General features: G+C 38.5%; 1 protein-coding gene across 1 annotated transcript; it reads right to left on the bottom strand.

Moving 5' to 3' along the window:
- Window positions 1–10,283: 10,283 nt before the first annotated feature.
- Window positions 10,284–14,389, bottom strand: LOC109220784. Its single transcript, XM_019385252.1, has 5 exons — window positions 13,939–14,389; window positions 11,329–11,397; window positions 11,172–11,234; window positions 11,009–11,077; window positions 10,284–10,908 (listed from the first exon to the last, which is right to left on the bottom strand). The coding sequence occupies exons 1-5, from the start codon at window positions 14,320–14,322 to the stop codon at window positions 10,666–10,668; spliced, it is 828 nt and encodes a 275-aa protein (XP_019240797.1). The 5' UTR covers window positions 14,323–14,389; the 3' UTR covers window positions 10,284–10,665.
- Window positions 14,390–17,583: the final 3,194 nt, after the last annotated feature.

Genomic DNA, 17,583 nt, shown 5'->3' with positions numbered 1-17,583 from the left:
GATCTGAAAACGACTGTTAAGGTAAAGGTTGAGTTATATTATATCAGTGAGTTTGATGGTGGAGATGAGATTTAGCGTATCGAATTATTTAAATATTGGTTAGAGTAGAAAGACAATTGATAGTATTAAAGAAAAGAAATTATTAAAGAAGAAAACCGAAAGGTAAAAGGTCAGATATTAGGTAGGGACAAGCGAAGTAGACAAACGAAGAAGCATCTTTTTCTCTATATAACGTAAAAGTGTATATGAAAAGAGGATGGCTTTCCTTTTTAGGCCACTCAGTCGTCAAATGTGAGAATCTCCAAAAGGGTTATTGTCGGCATCATGTTTTGACATTGGACAACTCTTGGTTTTACAGTTTTGACTTTAACATTATACCAGTTTCCCTGTTCTCATATGTTTCATGTTTTTTTAGTTCCTCACTCTACTCCTTCTCGACTCAAACCCGCAACCCTAGGGTTAAAGCTGGAGGGTGCTTATCACTTGAGCAATTCTTTTTGGTCGTTTTCACATGCTTTAAGCAGGGATTCGAAGGTTTTAGATCTTCCTTTGAAACTTAATAAGTTCGATGGTAGCTGCTCTCAATTTTTTTTTTTTTTTTAAAATGAATTTTGCTCCATAGGTTTTAGGAGCCACGAGAAGACTAGCATTGCGTAGTTCAAAATGTTGGAATTGACGACTTCTTCTAATTTTTTATACAAGAAGTTGCTGCTCGTGCCTTAAAGGCTGTTGTAATTCCCAGCCGAGAGGAGTCTAGTGCAAAAGCAGGAGGCAAGAGTCTTCTTGCATCTGCTGTTCACCATTGATTGATCATTGATCTATCAATAATAGTTAGGGAGATGGGACGGGAGTCCCGTGATAGTTTTTCATTGTCATCTGCCAGCTTGAAGAATTTAGCACTGTGCAGTTGAAGAGAGAAATTAAGATTGAGAACTTTCGAGAAAAACAATCAAGAGCAGTGCTCTGTATTTTGATACAACTGATTTAACTAGAAAGAAGAAGAAGCTACAGTGTATTTAACTAACTAACCACCTTAGCAGGGGCGGATTTAGGGGGGCGCAAGGGTGTTCATCCGAACACCCTTCGCCGAAAAATTACACTGTATATATAAGGCAAAATCTGTTTTTTACCTCTATATATTAAGTTTTGAACACCCTTAACACAATCCAAAAGTGTAGTTTAGTGGTCAAGGGGGTTCAAAATCTACATAAGGTCAAGGGTTCAATTCCCACTAGCTACAAATTTTTTTTTGTTGAACCCCCTTCGTGGAGATCCTGCCTCCGCCACTGCACCTTACGACAGTTGTACCCCACTAATACTAACTAATACCATAGTTAAGTTAAGCTAACTAAGGTTAACTACTAAGGTTAACTTATATTCTTTACACCCCCCCTCAAGCTAGGACTAGGAAAGATGTTGAGTAGACCTAGCTTGGACAGCAAATATGAATGCTGAATACGACCAAGTCCCTTTGTGAGTATATCAGCTTCCTGCTCAATTGTAGGACAATAGAGAGTAGAAACAAGACCATGTTGAATCTTTTCACGAATGAAATGGCAATCAATATCAACGTGCTTCGTGCGTTCATGAAATACAAGATTGGCAGCAATAGCAAGAGCTGACTTGCTATCACTGTAGATAGGCACAGGTGAATTATGATCCACTCCTAGCTCCTTGAGTAAACCAATAATCCATGTAACCTCTGCAACTGTGGATGCTAAGCTGCGATATTCAGCTTCTGCTGAACTTCTAGAGATAGTGGACTGCTTCTTAGATTTCCAAGAAATCAAGGAAGAGCCAAGTTTGACGAAATAGCCTGTGACTGACTTTCGTGTGTTGGGACATGCAGCCCAATCTGCATCACAAGATGCTGAAAGTAATTCAGAACACTTAGCAGCTAAGAAAACTCCCAGACCAGGACTGCTTTTGACATATCTAACCACCTTGAGTGCAGCTTCCATATGAGAGACCTTGGGACTATGCATGAATTGGCTCAAACTTTGAATAGCAAAAGAGATATCTGGTCTCGTAACAGTCAAATAAAGAAGCTTACCCAAAAGCCTTTGATATAGCCCTGGATTAGTCAATAATGTGTCATCAGAAGTACCTGTATGAGTGTCAAATTCAGCAGTAGTGAGTTTCACATTTGGCTCCATAGGACATGAAACAGGTTTAGAGCTGATAGCCCCAACTCAGCTATGAGTTCTAAGGCATACTTGCGTTGATGCATTAATATACCATCACTATTTCGTGCAAATTCTATCTACAGGAAGTACTTAAGTTCTCCTAGGTCTTTGATCTTAAAAGAGGTTTGTAAATCATCCTTAGTCTGTTGGATCATGATGGGATTATCTCCAGTGATAAGAATGTCATCAACATAGACCAGAACTACCACCATGTGATCTCCTGATCTTTTGATGAACAGAGGATAATCCAAATGACTCTGTTGAAATCCAGCATCCACCAAGGCTGATGTGAGCTTGAGATTCCACTGTCTAGATGCCTGCTTAAGTCCATAGAGGGACTTAAGTAGTTTGCAAACTCTAAATTCAGCTTTTGGTCCATTGAAACCTTGAGGTACCTCCATATATACCTCCTCAGATAGATCTCCTTGCAAGAAAGCATTGTAAACATCCATTTGATGAATAGACCACTGCCTTGAAGCTGCAATTGACAACACACTTCTGACAGTAACCATTTTCACCACAGGTGAAAAGGTTTCTTGGTAGTCTAAACCTTCTCTCTGATTATATCCTTTGGCCACCAATCTAGCTTTGAACCTTTCAATTTCTCATGATGCCTTGTATTTAATCTTATAAACCCACTTGCATCCTATTGCCTTTTGTCCTTGTGGTAAGGATACCAGTTCCCAAGTCTTATTGTCCTCCAATGCTTTGATTTCTGCCTGCATTGCCTCTACCCATCTCTTGTCCTTTACTGCCTCTGAATATGATGTAGGTTCCACTTCCACTGAAAAATTTGCCAAGTAGCTTTGATATTTTGAAGAGATACCTTCATATCCAATCACCTCTGAAATAGGGTACTTGCAGCAGCTTGTAGAACTTCTCTTGTCATCTCTAACATAATCCTTAAGCCATATGGGAGGCTTAGATACTCTTGTAGATTTTCTAGGTTCCCCATCATTAGGCAAAATAAGAGAATCACCAGGACTATCCATACTGTTATACTCATCAGGGTGTGAAATGTCCTGCTCATCTGGGATTACTGGAGTTAGAGTAGGAGAGCATGGCATATTGGTTCCCTCAATATGTGCATCAGTAGCAGAACTGACTGCTTTCAGTTCTTCATCAAAATCTTGTCTTGGCACTGGAATTTTGTCCAGAAATAATGATTCTGATGATCCTTCTGCAGTGTGGAAGGGAAATATATCCTCATAGAACACTACATCTCTGCTTATAAAGAATACTCTATTCTCCAAATCTAAAAGTCTATAACCTTTCTGATGTGCAACATATCCTAGGAAAACTGACCTCACAGCTCAAGGAGCAAATTTATCATGGCTTGTCAGATTAGTAGCAAAACACAAACATCCAACCACCTTTAAATGTGTCAATGAAGGTGGCTTATTCAGAAGTAATTCATATGGTGACTTATGTCCCAAGACAGAGGAAGGAATTCTGTTGATTATGTATACAACAGCATCAATACAATGTCCCCAATATCTAACAGGTAAGTGGCCTTGAAATCTGATTGCTCGAGCAGTCTCCAGTATATGTCTATGTCTCCTTTCCACAACTCCATTTTGTTGGGGAGTATATGGACATGAGCTTTGATGAACAATCCCATGCATTTGAAACAAGTCATCACATGCACTATTAAAAAACCCACTCCCATTGTCTGATCTAAACATCTTAATTTGCTTCCCAAACTATGTTATGATCATACTAATAAAGTTCTTGAGTGAGAAAATAATATCAGATTTGAGTCTCATAAGAAATACCCAAGTCCATCTGGTACAATCATCAACCAATGTAAGAAAGTATTTCATGCCATTATGAGTAGCAATCTTATAGGGTCCCCACACATCCATATGGATCAAATCAAAAGCATGTGAACTTCTACTAGTACTAGTTGGAAAAGGTGCTCTAGTTTGTCTAGCTAGAGGACAAATTTCACACTTAGATAGTGAGTCATTATTTATTCTACTACCATAGTGTTGTATACTAGGAATCCTTCCGAGAACTTGAATTGGAACATGTCCTATTCTTCTGTGCCATATTTCCATGCCTCCTTCTTTACTGGTAGCTGCAAAAGCTCTATTCACAGTCTTCCCTAAAGCTGTTGACAATATGTACAGATCTTCTTCTCTTCTACCAATCTCCTTCACCCTCCCAGATAAGAGGTCCTGGAACACACAACATTTGGGGAAAAAAGTAACACTGCATTTAAGATCTTCTGTCACTTTAGAGACTGACATGAGGTTAAACTTAAAAGCAGGCACACATAACACATCTTTCAGTACATCACCTCATATGAGTTGACACTCCCCCATATGTGAGATTGATGCTGAATCTCCAGTAGGTAATTGCACTTGTCCTGAATTTCCTACTGAAGTTTCATTTTTCAGTAAACTCTTATCACCAGTCATGTGGTTAGTTGTGACGACCCAAAGGGTCATCACCTGTTTTCCCTTTCATTCCGTACTTCCGAGGCCTTGAAAACCTTATTTTTACTTGCCTCGATTTGCGTGCGCAGTCTGCGCGCATAGCCGGAAAGCTTAAATATAAATTCTGTGTAAAAATTGATGAATTTTGATATTAATATGAATAAAGTTGACTTTGGTCAACATTTGGGTAAACGGACCCGGACCCATGATTGGATGGTCCCGGAGGGTCCGTAGAAAAATATGAGACTCGGGCATATGCCCGGAGTCGAATTTCGAGGTCGAGAGCCCGAGAAATGAATTTTTCTGTGAAATTATTTTTCAGAAACTAATATGGAAATTTGAAATGGAAATTGATTAGAACGTGTTGGTATCGGGCCCGTATTTTGGTTCCAGCGCCCGGTACAGGTCTTATATGTGGTTTAAGCGCTTTCTGTGAAATTTGGTTGAAATCGGACGTCATTTGACGTGTTTCGGACCTAAATATCTAAAAATAAAAGTTTATGAAGTTTGATGAAAAAGTGATGATTTTGAGGTTTGATTCCTCGTTTTTGATGTTATTTTGGCGATTTGATCGCACGCTGAAGTTCGTAGGATTTTGTCGAGTTAGTGTGTGTGTTTGGTTAGGAGCCCCGAGGGCTCGGGAGTGTTTCGGAGGAGTTCCGGGAAGTTTTAGAACTTAGAAAAAGCTGTAGAAATTCTGTAATAGGTGCCCAGGCATTTCCTTCTTCGCGTTCGCGCCCTCTCTCCCGCGTTCGCGATGCCTTAGATTTTCCTCCTTCGCGTTTGCGTAACTGTACTCGCGTTCGCGTAAGTCTACGGTCCCCCTTCAGCGCGTTCGCGTAAGGCCTCACACGTTCGCGTAGGCCAAACTTTGGACCCCAGAATTTTTCCTCTTCGCGTTCGCACTTCTCCACTCGCGAACGCGATGGTTGTCAATTTTTGCCCTTCGCGAATGCGACCCTACTGTCGCGAACGCGTAGGGTAATTTCACCCAGCGATTTTTAAGTCATAAAAACAGAACAGTGTCGGGTTTTATTCAAAAAATACACGAACCCTTTCTTCTCCAAAGCTTCTAGGCGATTGTTAGGGCATTTCTTCATTAAAGCTTCTTGGGTAAGTATTGCTTAACTTGTCTCCTTCATTTTCCATCATCATTTATCAAATTCTTAGGCTCAAATCATGTGATTTAGGGTAGAAATTGGGGGAAATTGGTAGAGTTAGGGCTTTTTGATTTTTCTTGATTTAGACCTCGTTTTGGGGTCGAATTTGAAAATAAATTGTATATCCGGGCTCGTGGGGGAATGGGTGATATGAAATTGGTTCGAACCTCGGGTTTTGACCAAGCGGGCCCGGGGTCGATTTTTGGAATTTTGGGAAGAAAGCTTAGAAAACTATATTTAGGCATTGGGCTTGATTTGTTTAGCTTATATTAATGTTGTAAGGTCGTTATTTCATAGATTTGATCGAGTTGGAGCTGAATTCGAGAGGGAAGGCGGTCGCTGTGGATTGATTTAGCTGTGGAAGTTGAGGTAAGTGTTTGGTTTAACCCTAGCTTGAGGGAATAGGAGTAGAGTCTTATTTGTCAATTGCTATTTGTCGAGTACGGTATATAGGCATGGTGACGAGTATCTATACACTGGTGTCGAGCATGACCGTGAGTCCTAATTTGCTAAATTATCGAATTTGTAATTGTTGCTTATGAGGGATTGGTCTCTAACACTGAGCCAGTAATAGTTGAGACTAAGTGTGGATTTAATTGTGTTAAGTAGAGATTGAATGAGTTTGGTTATAGCTGGATCTCCCTTGCCGGGATAGTTTATTATATTACATGCTCCCTTGCCGGGATAGTTATTATAACATCTTTCTCCCTTGCCGGGATTATGTTGTGTATTGTGTTGAAAGGAATGGGATCGTGTGGCACGCCGACCACGAGATATTATGAAATGGGATCGTGTGGCACGCCGACCACGAGATATTATGAAATGGGATCGTGTGGCACGCTGACCACGAGATATTATGAAATGGGATCGTGTGGCACGCCGACCACGAGATATTATGAAATGGGATCGTGTGGCACGCCGACCACGGGATATTATGAAATGGGATCGTGTGGCACGCCGACCACGAGATATTATGAAATGGGAGCGTGTGGCACGCCGACCACGAGTTATTATGAAATTGGAACGTGTGGCACGCCGACCACGTGATATTATTGTAATGGGAGCGTGTGGTACGCCTACCACGTGATGTAAGGAAATGGGATCGTGTTGCACGCCTGCAATGAGAGGAAATTGAAATAAGTGAAAGTGGGTTGTTTTCCTTTATTCTGTGTTAGAAGAAATCAGATGTAGTTTCTCTTGTTATTCCTGATATTCTGTTTTATCCGTTTCCCCATAAGCATGTTTCTCCCTCCCAGCTTAAATTGCTTACTTTCCGCTATTATTTTGTTGTACTTGTATATCTATATCTATTATATATATATATATATATATATTATATATATATATATATATTATATATATATATATATATATATATATATATATATATATATCTGCACAGGTTTAATCTGGTAGTCTCTGGTCTAGCCTCGTCACTACTTCGACGGGGTTAGGCTAGGCACTTACCAGCACATGGGGTCGGTTGTGCTGTTGCTACACTCTGTGCATCTTTGTGCACAGATCACAGTACCGGAGCAGCAGCTTTTGGACAACAGTAGTTGATTGGGAGCTGACTTCAGTCCAGGGACATTCGAGGTAGCCATGCTGACGTCCGCAGGCCCGGAGTCCCTTTCTACTTTATTCAGTTTGTTATCATTTGTTCCGAAGCAATACAGTTTCATGTTTCATTCAAACCTTGTATTTAGTATTCTCTAGACGTTCGTGAGTATTGTGACACCCAGTCTTGGGTAGAGGATTATGTTATACTTCCGCATATTTCTTTCAGTTAATTATATTTGAGACTTCCGCGTTATTATTAAATGCTTCATTGTTCCTTATATTGTCGACGTTCGCTATAAGAGGTAATTGATAATTGGCTTGCCTAGCTCCTATTAGTAGGCGCCATCACGACTTCCGAGGATGGGAAATCCGGGTCGTGACCATTAGTAGCACCAGTATCTACTATCCATTTGCAAAGTTCTAAGTTCTCACATAAGGCTACATTACCACAAAAGCACTTACCCGCCATGTTTGCATTAGTCCCTGCAGTAGAGCCTTTGTTTAGCAACTGCAACAACTGGTTATATTGTTCTTTAGTGAAGAACTGAGCTGGTTCAACATTACTGCTTGGCTGATATATGCTTGTGGTTGGTGAAGCTATCACTCCTTGTGTCCAGATCCATCTATCATGACTGCATTTGCTCTCTTCTTCTGCTTGAAATCAGATGGATAACCAATAATCTTGTAACAGTTCTCCTTCAAGTGCCCTGTCTTATTACAAAATTCACACCTCATCAATTTATAACATTCATTTCTAGTATGGCCTTTCATATGACAAAAATCTCATTCTAAGCTATAGTTTCTCCTTGGCTTAGATGTAGATTGTGCAGTAAACGACGCAGTAGGGTCATTATGCCCAGTTTGCCCATAGGTACCACCAGTAAATGATTTCCTGCTTTCTTCCTGAACTACCATAGCATAAGCCTTATCTATAGATGGCAAGCTTGGCATTAGTAGAATCTGGCTCCTTGCTTGCTCAACATTGTCATTCAATCCCATCAAAAATTGCTGCAGTCGTTGATACTCCAATTGTTCAATATACTCAGTGGCTGAAGTAGGAGGTGGCAGTATGGAATCATATTCTGCCCAAATGTCTTTTAGCTTAGTGAAATAAATTGGTACTGACGAAATCCCCTGTGTTAGGGTGAATATTTCCTTATGCAAGTAATACAATCTCGATGCATTCACTTTGTCAAAACGTTCCTTGAAAGCAGCCCACACTTTCTGTGCATTCGAAGAAAATAACACTACTGTTACCAAATCTCTGCTCACATTGCTCATGAGCCAAGAGGTCACAATCGCATTGCACCTATCCCACTGACTTCCCAGATTTGGACCAAAATCCTCCTTCCATGTTGATCCATCAACTAAACACAATTTGTTCTTTCCTAATAATGCTACTTTCATTGCACGACTCCAAAGAGAGTAATTTTTCATACCTGTCAAAATGAGTCCCACAGACATCGATCCCGGACCATCAGATGCATGCAAGTAGAGAGGGTGGTTATGATCTAACACAATCGAGCTAGGTATCGTTCCGATGCTCATATTGTCTCCATTGTTCGCATTATCAGCTGAGTTCTCAGGAGGCGCCATTGATAGACCTCAAAATTAGGGTTCAAAGCTTCTGAATTTGAGCAGATTCTCTCGAATTATCTTCAATTCTGCGAAGAAATTCCCTAGAATCACTCGATCAATGCTCTGATACCATGAAGAATTTAGCACTGTGCAGTTGAAGAGAGAAATTAAGATTGAGAACTTTCGAGAAAAACAATCAAGAGCAGTGCTATGTATTTTGATACAACTGACTTAACTAGAAAGAAGAAGAAGCTACAGTGTATTTAACTAACTAACCACCTTAGCAGGGGCGGATTTAGGGGGACGCAAGGGTGTTCACCCGAACACCCTTCGCCGAAAAATTACACTGTATATACTCCATATACCTTTGACATTTAAATATAGCAGTAAAACTGTTTCCCAGAAAAAACTTGTTCAGAAGCGGAATAAAAATTCTAAAATCAATCATCCTAACAAGCTTTGATTTTGCAGAAAATTTTGCCAAAAAAGAACATTTCCGAATAAAGTTTTGCTGAAATCTGGTCAAACACTCGGCTCCTGTACAGTTTTCCCGGCCAGTGATTCGGGTCAAATTTCCGGGCCATACGCTGCGGATCTCAAACATTTGAGGGTTATAAGAGGTCATCTTATATTCCTTATAATTTCCTTATTTTCCCTTCCTTAGTTAATTGTTACGGTTGTACAAGTTGCACTATATATTAAATTGTACAATATATAAGCACACTTTTCTACGGGTATAAAGAAAAGCGATAAAGAAATAAGTCAATGAGAAGAAATGCTATATTTTGTAGGAGTTGGAAGAAATAAATATGGAAAGACATAGATAATTTTTCTCATTCAATAAGTAAAGAGTTGAAATGTGGTCAAACCGTTAACTGATATTTCAATCTTCCAGTGTTGGACGGAAGAAAGTATATCAAATAATTTGTCAAATTATTACTTCATCCAAATAAAGTAAACTAGCCATTTTCGCCCTCACTCCCCCGCTTTACACAAACAAAGTTTATAGGAAATGGACAATGCTTTATAAAATTCTCATTCTATAGTAGAAAAAAACAAGTCAATTAATACTACAACAGTTTAACACATAGTGCCTTATTAAATGCATATACTGCCTTAAAAGACTATTATTTATTGGGAAAGAAGAACATAACCGATTTCCTTCTTTATTGATGAAAATCAAATTTTGGTAGAGCTGAAATTATAAAAAAAGAGCTCAACAAGGAAAAAATTCTTGGAGGTGAAGTGGGGACAGTTCTGCATTTTATCCACACATTTTGTTGTTGTTGTTTTACAAAGTACTGTATTTCTTCCCAGATTGTCAACTGCGAGTAGAGAAATAAGGTGTAGACGAATACTGGAAAGAATAAACGATTCATTTATGTTCCAGATAATAAAAGGCAGTAACATATATGTGGGGGAAAAAAGAGAACAAAATAACTAGCAGGAAAAATCTGCAAAATCTTTCAAAGGTTTCTACATATCAGCTGTAAAGATCTCTATACTATCCTTAAAAACCTTCTTCATAGACTCAACAGCTTCCAATTTGCCTGTCAACAAACAGCAAAATAGAGTCATTGCATCTGAGACTTTGCCTCAGCCTGAAGAAGATCTCTTTCCTGTAATTTACAAACAGCTCCTACGCTCGTGCAAGAAGCTGATACCCTGATTTATCGCAGCTAGTTGTTTCGGTTGAGAAGGTCGACAACATCAGTTGTTTGTCCTTCTGACGACCAAAGTCTAATTCCATAGTGTGCAAATTTCATCCTCTGAGGGCATTGCATTTAGATCAGGTAGAAAAAAGCCTCTATTCTGATTCTCACTAGAGTTTTCTAACCGACGTGAATCAGATGATACCATGTCATCATCATCCATTGTGTGTCTTGACAAGACTGAATCAGCACAGTGAGTTAGCAGGTTGTTGCATCGATTGGATGCTGATTCTGCAGCCATTTCATTTGAGGTTTGTAGATTCAAATCAAACTGCACAACACAAGTTGACCAAAATTTAGTGCATCTACTCGTAAAGAAGGATTAACAAATCTATAGCTGAAAATGCAGACGATGAAGTCAAAAAACGAACCTTGATTCTTTTAAAGTTGTCGCTCTTAGCTCTTTGTTCGTTGAGGGTCACATGAATCGATGCTAGTTCCTGTTAAGCCAAGTAAGAACACATATTTTAGACAAAGCAATTTCGTTTTTTTGGATAATAAAAGATGAAGAAAACGGAACCATAGAAAGCTTACCCTCTTTAAATGTACCCTCTCTTTAAGAAGTAAGTTTTCTTCCTCCTTAAGTTGAGTGAATGTCTGCTAAAAGAATGTAATAAAAAGCTTGATCAATAAGAAGTATGCAAGCAGAAAGAGTTTAACTATGACAATTGTGTTTGAATGTAATGCTTACCCTTTTCTTCTTTGATCTTTTGCTGCAGCTGCTGCTGCTAATATTACTTGTTTCATTAGTGAAAGTGCCCTGCAAAACATGTGTCATCAAACATCAATCACTCAATATATAGAAAAATGCACCCCTAAAGATAAATAGCTGTGATACTTTTTTTCCTAGTACAAAGGTAGTCCTCAGCTATTAGAGTAGAGAGTGACACAAGAGATGAGTATAACAATTTTTAGTACAAAATCAGAGGACACCACAGTAGCGGGCAGGAGAGGATAAGATTATGACTCGGTATCAAAACAAGTCTTGGATTCAATAAATGGGACCACTCACTTAAATAAGTAATGAATGTAGGCCCAGCCCAAGTAAGCCCAATGTGGATGTAGTCGATGTGATGTGGCTTACACTGTTCAACGATTCTAAAGAAAGAGAAAAAAGGAGACGAAAAAGAAAAGTAACGCAATCTCACATACAGAGAGCCAATAGAAAGAGGACACGAAGCACAGTTTCGGGGGTGCGGGTGTTTGCATATAAACAAGAGCGGCGAAAACTGTTGAGCCTAGGATACTGTGGATTCAACTTCTGACTTGCTCATCAGAGGGACATCCAACCCGACCCAGTTTCTTTCTCTCTTTTACTTTTTACCTGCCATAAACTCACCCATTTTACCCATCCTTTTCCGGCCTATGTTTTACCAGAAATTTCATTCCTAATCGGCCGGCCAAAAGACGAAAACCGGGAGAATATTAATTAAGAAGTGTAAAATGTTTATTAGAATGAGAATGAGAAAAAATTAAAGAAGTACAACAACAACCGCCCAGTAAAATTTTACTGGTAGGTCTGGGAAGGGTACACAACTTACCCCTACCTTGGAGGGGATAGAGATATTGTTTCCGGGGACACTCTCGGCTCAGAGACAAGGAAAAAAAAAAATTAAAGAAGTAAAGAAAAGAAAAAGTGAGACTTAAATTAAACGCAATATATATTAAAATTGTCAAAAATAAATAAATACATATACCTATAATAACTAGCATCGTTATCAGAAGGAAATTAGTAAAATAAAGTAAGACTGACTTAAAAAAATCATTGGATGCAATCTGCTTTTACTGAGAAGATGCTTCCTAATTTATAAGCGCCAGAACTATAATCACTCACAAACAAGTAGACCTACAATAGTCACCCCCGCAACTTTCTTGCTACACTACTTCTTTCAGATCTGGAGAAAAAGACTAGTTTGACCCCCCAAAAATGCAAAATTATGGAAAGGAAAAAAAGCCAACAGAAAAACCAAAATGAAAGAAAAAAGGGAGAGATGCTGCTTGGGTTAAGGAGGAGTTAGGAAGTAACCAAATGTCTTGGGGTCCACACACAGCTTTACACCCTTTTCAACATAAACCAACTGACTTCCACCAAATTTCCCATAGCAACTCCTTAAATATGTAAAAACTAACGCAAATTCGCGGAATCAACCAATACACGCTCCCTATATAAATTCCAAAACAGAAAAAAAAAATTGAAGGAAGACAGATTTCTTTTCCCCGGAACTCTGAGTCAACCGAAGGTTAATTCCGTCATTTCACAAGGATAAAAAATTGAAAAAAAAATCTCTTTTTTTATATAGTAATATTAGTAGTAGGACAAATAGAAAAACGTCCAAAGTTCATTTTGTTCGAGGGAAGCTACACCAGATCTGAATGGAATATCAAATCAAAAAGTTTCCCCCGAAAAAAGAAAAAAAAAAATCTCCAAAAAAAAAGTAAAAAGCAGAACCGAAGGGTAATTTGGTCATTCTAACGAAGGGAAGGAAAAAGAAAAGGAAGCGGAGAAGAGGAAAACGTGATATCTTTCTCCATCCCTTCTTGGAACTTATCCTCCTCACGTGAAACGCTGTAACTTCTCCGACTGTGAATTACCTGACCCGATAAACTCCTTCCCGGGGTCGACCCGGAAAATTAAAAACTAGAAGAAAAATAAAAATACAGCAAAAGAGACTCAATAAAAAATTTGAAAGAATAAAGAGGATAGAAAAAAGGTGAACAGCTGACACCGCGTCCGTCCGTCCATGGCGCGGCGGCGTATCGGACAGACGTTACAAAACACGAGTTTGACTCACTGAGTCTATATTTCAATTTCCCAAGTCTCCACTGAAGAAAATTAGGTTGCTGACAAGGGATAAAATGGTCATTACGGCTACACTAGAAAAACGTATCGGGAAGGAAAAAAGGATTGTTTCCTCAATGAACATAAAGTGACCTCTAAAACTCACTACGCGAAATATGAAGAAAAAACAGGAATTTCCACACCCAGCCACCTCCGTCATCTCAAGGGTAGTTCTGTCAAAGAGACGGAACTAAAACAGATCCGATGACTGGGAAGCTGATGTCAGCACCGGTGAGCTGAAAAAAGGATGACAGACGGAGGTGTAAATGGTCAAATAGAGAGCTGTGTCAGAAAATGGAGAAGGTTCAACTACATAATCGGAAACTTAATCTTCGGACGCAATTGGCAAAAGCAGAGATGCCAGCTATAAAAGGAGAGAGATCGGCGACGATTAGGAGAATGTTAGGCCGCCGATTTTTTGAGTGGTGGAAGATGAGACGAGTGAGAAAAGGGAATACAAACCTTGGATCTGAAGGCGGATGATAGATCGGAAGACGGTGGACGGCTAGACTCATCATAGCCGTCGTCACTAGGTGAACCAGCGCCGCCGCTCCAGGAAAGCGGCGTTATAGGGCTACACCTGGTAGTGGAGGTATACGCTTTCTTAACTGACATAGATGACGGCTTCGACCTCGGCTGACGGTGACCCCAACCACTCAACGGCAGTCTCAGATGCAAACCACCCTTTGCCGCCGCTGTAGTCGTCGGCTGCGGCGGCGGAGGAGTAGTACTATTACGCAACTGAGATGTAGAAGAAGAAGATGGGTGATGTTTGAGTCGGAAAAGCAGCTCCACCACCACCGAATCATCGGATAACGCAGCGGATAACCAATCGTCCTTCTTCATCTGAATGAATGCTTCTACAAAATCTGCTGCACTGTGACTGAAAACCCACCCAAAAGAGATGTGAGAATATATGNATATATATATATATATATATATATATATATATATATATATATATATATATCGGGTTTTACGTGTTATTGTGTGGATGAGTTATTAGAAGAGAGAAGATTGGGAAGAATCGAGTAGAATGCTTTCTTTTGTTTCTTATTGGGTTTTCTGTACGGGTCGGGTTATAAACTATGACTCGCTCGTATTACTTTTTTTCTTTTCTTCACTTTCTTAATATTTTCTTTTTCTAGTGTATATATATTGGTGGGGAGCATAACATAAGTCTTGTGGGACCTACAGAATACACGTGGCCATTGCACTTCCCTGTTTTCCTCCGCCTAGGGTTTCATTTCATCCTTGGGGAAGGCTACTCTATGTTGATGGTGCATGTTAAGAAGCATTTTTTTTTCCTTTCCTTAATTAAACACAATCAAAAGATTATTTTCCACTTAGGGGTCGTTTGGCAGAGTATAAGAATAATATTGAATAACATGTTTTAGTAATATATGAGTTAGTAATGTATGGGTTAGTAATACAAGTATTAGTTGTATAGAGGTTATTTTTTATCCACTATTTAGTGTGGTGTATTAAAAATTAAAATGCATTGCATAATTTTGAAGAAAATTAGTTGTTTACAAAAAATGCCCTCCATATTCTTTAGTTTTAAGGGACTTTATGGACAATTTATCTTTAATCATGCTAATACGTACATTAATAGTCTTGGTATTGCTAATACCATAGTTTTCGATGTACTATTAGTTATGCATAGGATAATACTAAATAGGTTATATAACTAATACTTGCATTAGTAATATATAGGTTAAAAAAGTGTATCAAACAAGGGATTAGTAACACCAAAAGCTAATGCATACCAGGGTCGGCTGCGATGTTATGGAATGTGAGGTTTGTGCCTTAGGCCCCCAAATTTGGGGGCCTTGGGGGCCCCATTTTAAAAAAAAATATAGGTCTATAGGTATTTAAAAATAATATTTAGTACTTTTAATATAAAAGTAGAGTTTTTAATATAAAAGAGAAAAACTTTTTTGATATATAAATAAAGTAATAACTTAACTTACTTAAAAATGGGTAGATGAATAGTTTTCCTAACGTTTCAATTTTTTACTTTTTACTCCTTCATTAGATAACGTGTACAAGTGATCACGCCCAACTCTAGTCCTAAAAAGGATAAGTGGTCGCTGCAAATATAATCCGGTCTAAAAGTCCGGAGTCGAATCCCACAGAGAACTAAGGCTTAGCTATACCTGTTTAATATCACTGAGAAGACAAGTTTGAACAATTTTCTAAATTATAAAGATTGAAATTTATATTTCTAACTAATTAACTAGCAAATACTAGACAACGGTAAAATTATCAACTAACGAGACAAAGGGTTGGAGACTAAATTAAGGAGGTCTAGAGTTATGATTTCCCCAATTGTCGGAATCCTTCTAGCTATGTTCCCTACAATTTCTCCAATGTATTCTCTACTGATCGTGAGCACTTTAGGTGTCGTAATTCTCTCTCGAGCAACTACAATAATTTACTAGACATATTCTCTCGAACTACGCTAGTTGGCTTTATCTAACCGCTCATTATGACCACGTCAAGGCTTTGTTATTTCTAACCTACCTTTTAAACCCAATGTATTGATTTATCACATACGTTAGGAGTGACGTTGTTCAACTACTAACTAAATATGTACTCTCTCTCAAGCACTACACACTAAATAGGCACAGTCAATTGATGGCCATTCAATCAACAACAACAAACACGTAGTTGAACAAGTAGAGAAATCCAACGACTCAATTATATAAAAACATAACAAGAATTTATCCTACAAAAGGTTCTATCAAAACCCTTGATAACAAATTAGTTATTCATAATAGTATGTAAAACTACAATACTAAAAATCATAACCAACAATGAAAAAGAGGAAGAGGAAGGAAAACTCGTTGAAGAATTCCCCGCCTTGCTCCTATTGTATCTCTACCTCCTTAGGTCGAATCTGTGTCAAAAATTAGTCTCCCCTCCTCAAAAATACCGTTTTTCCATGCATATATACCAAGTAGGGTCGAGCCCAAATAATTATACGTTCTTCCACGCGAAAAAGGACAATTTTTCAGGTCTGGACGGCCGCGGTCGCGGTCAACCGCGGTACGGGTGCGGTATTTGGCAAGTGTACTGCCTCAGCCCGCCTCAGGTCCGCGGTCGCGGTTTCGACCGCGTTTTTCATCATGTTCCGTTTGGAATTTGAAAAAACGTAAAACATGAAAGTTGTATCCCTTTGAGTTAGCTTTCCAACCATATATTATGGAGCCTACATGGAGTTCTGAGCAAAACGTTATGTACATTTTACTAGATAGTGCGCAATATGCCTACTCGATTCTTCGTTTTGTTGTTCCATCATCTGTTGATCCACGAATATGATCCCGGCTTAATTCCTTGGGCTTTTACTCAGACTTCGAAGCTCCAAATCACTTGATTCATTCCATACCATCTACATAGCTCGGAATCACTCATACAAAGCATAAAACACACAATTAGTGCAAGACACTAGCGATTAAAGCTCAAACTCAACTAAAGTACAGTAAATTAGAGTGTAATAAGCGACTAAAATACGTAATTATAGCCTATCATCAACAAGTTTTACTCTCTTCCTTAATTTGTCAAAGTCAATCTTTTTTATTTTCAACCTCTTCATATTTCAGAAACCCCTACATATTTTCTGTCTTTCTCTTTGATATTCTTACTTACCTTCTTTCTCCAAGATTTTATTAGTTCAAGTATTCAACAATACTTTTAAGCTTCCAATAGTTGTATACTTCTATTGCTCTATAAAATCTTATCTAAGATCAACAATTTCTCAAGAAAGATTAAGTGATGAATTGACTATATTATCAATTGAAAAGGAATTATTAGAAAAAATTAATTTTAAAGAAGATTATTAACAATTTTTATCTCAAAAAGTTAGCAAAATAGACTTCAAATAAAAACAATCTTATAACTTTTAAAAAAAAATTTAGGCCCATATATAGCTTTGGCTTTAGATCCTGTGTGTTCTTGAGCCGCCCTTGATATATACATTATTTTCTCTAATGCGTTCTACCAAACGGTACCTTCGTGTGTGTTTGAGAAGTCGTATGAGAATAGGATATGAATAAGTACTTTTGGTGTAAAAGTATTTTCTTATTGTTGTTAAGTATGCAATTT

This window comes from Nicotiana attenuata, unplaced genomic scaffold (assembly GCF_001879085.1).
Source record: "Nicotiana attenuata strain UT unplaced genomic scaffold, NIATTr2, whole genome shotgun sequence".
Taxonomy (NCBI): Eukaryota; Viridiplantae; Streptophyta; class Magnoliopsida; order Solanales; family Solanaceae; genus Nicotiana; species Nicotiana attenuata.
Note: the sequence above shows the minus strand (reverse complement) of the source record. Positions and strands in the feature narration are given on the sequence as shown.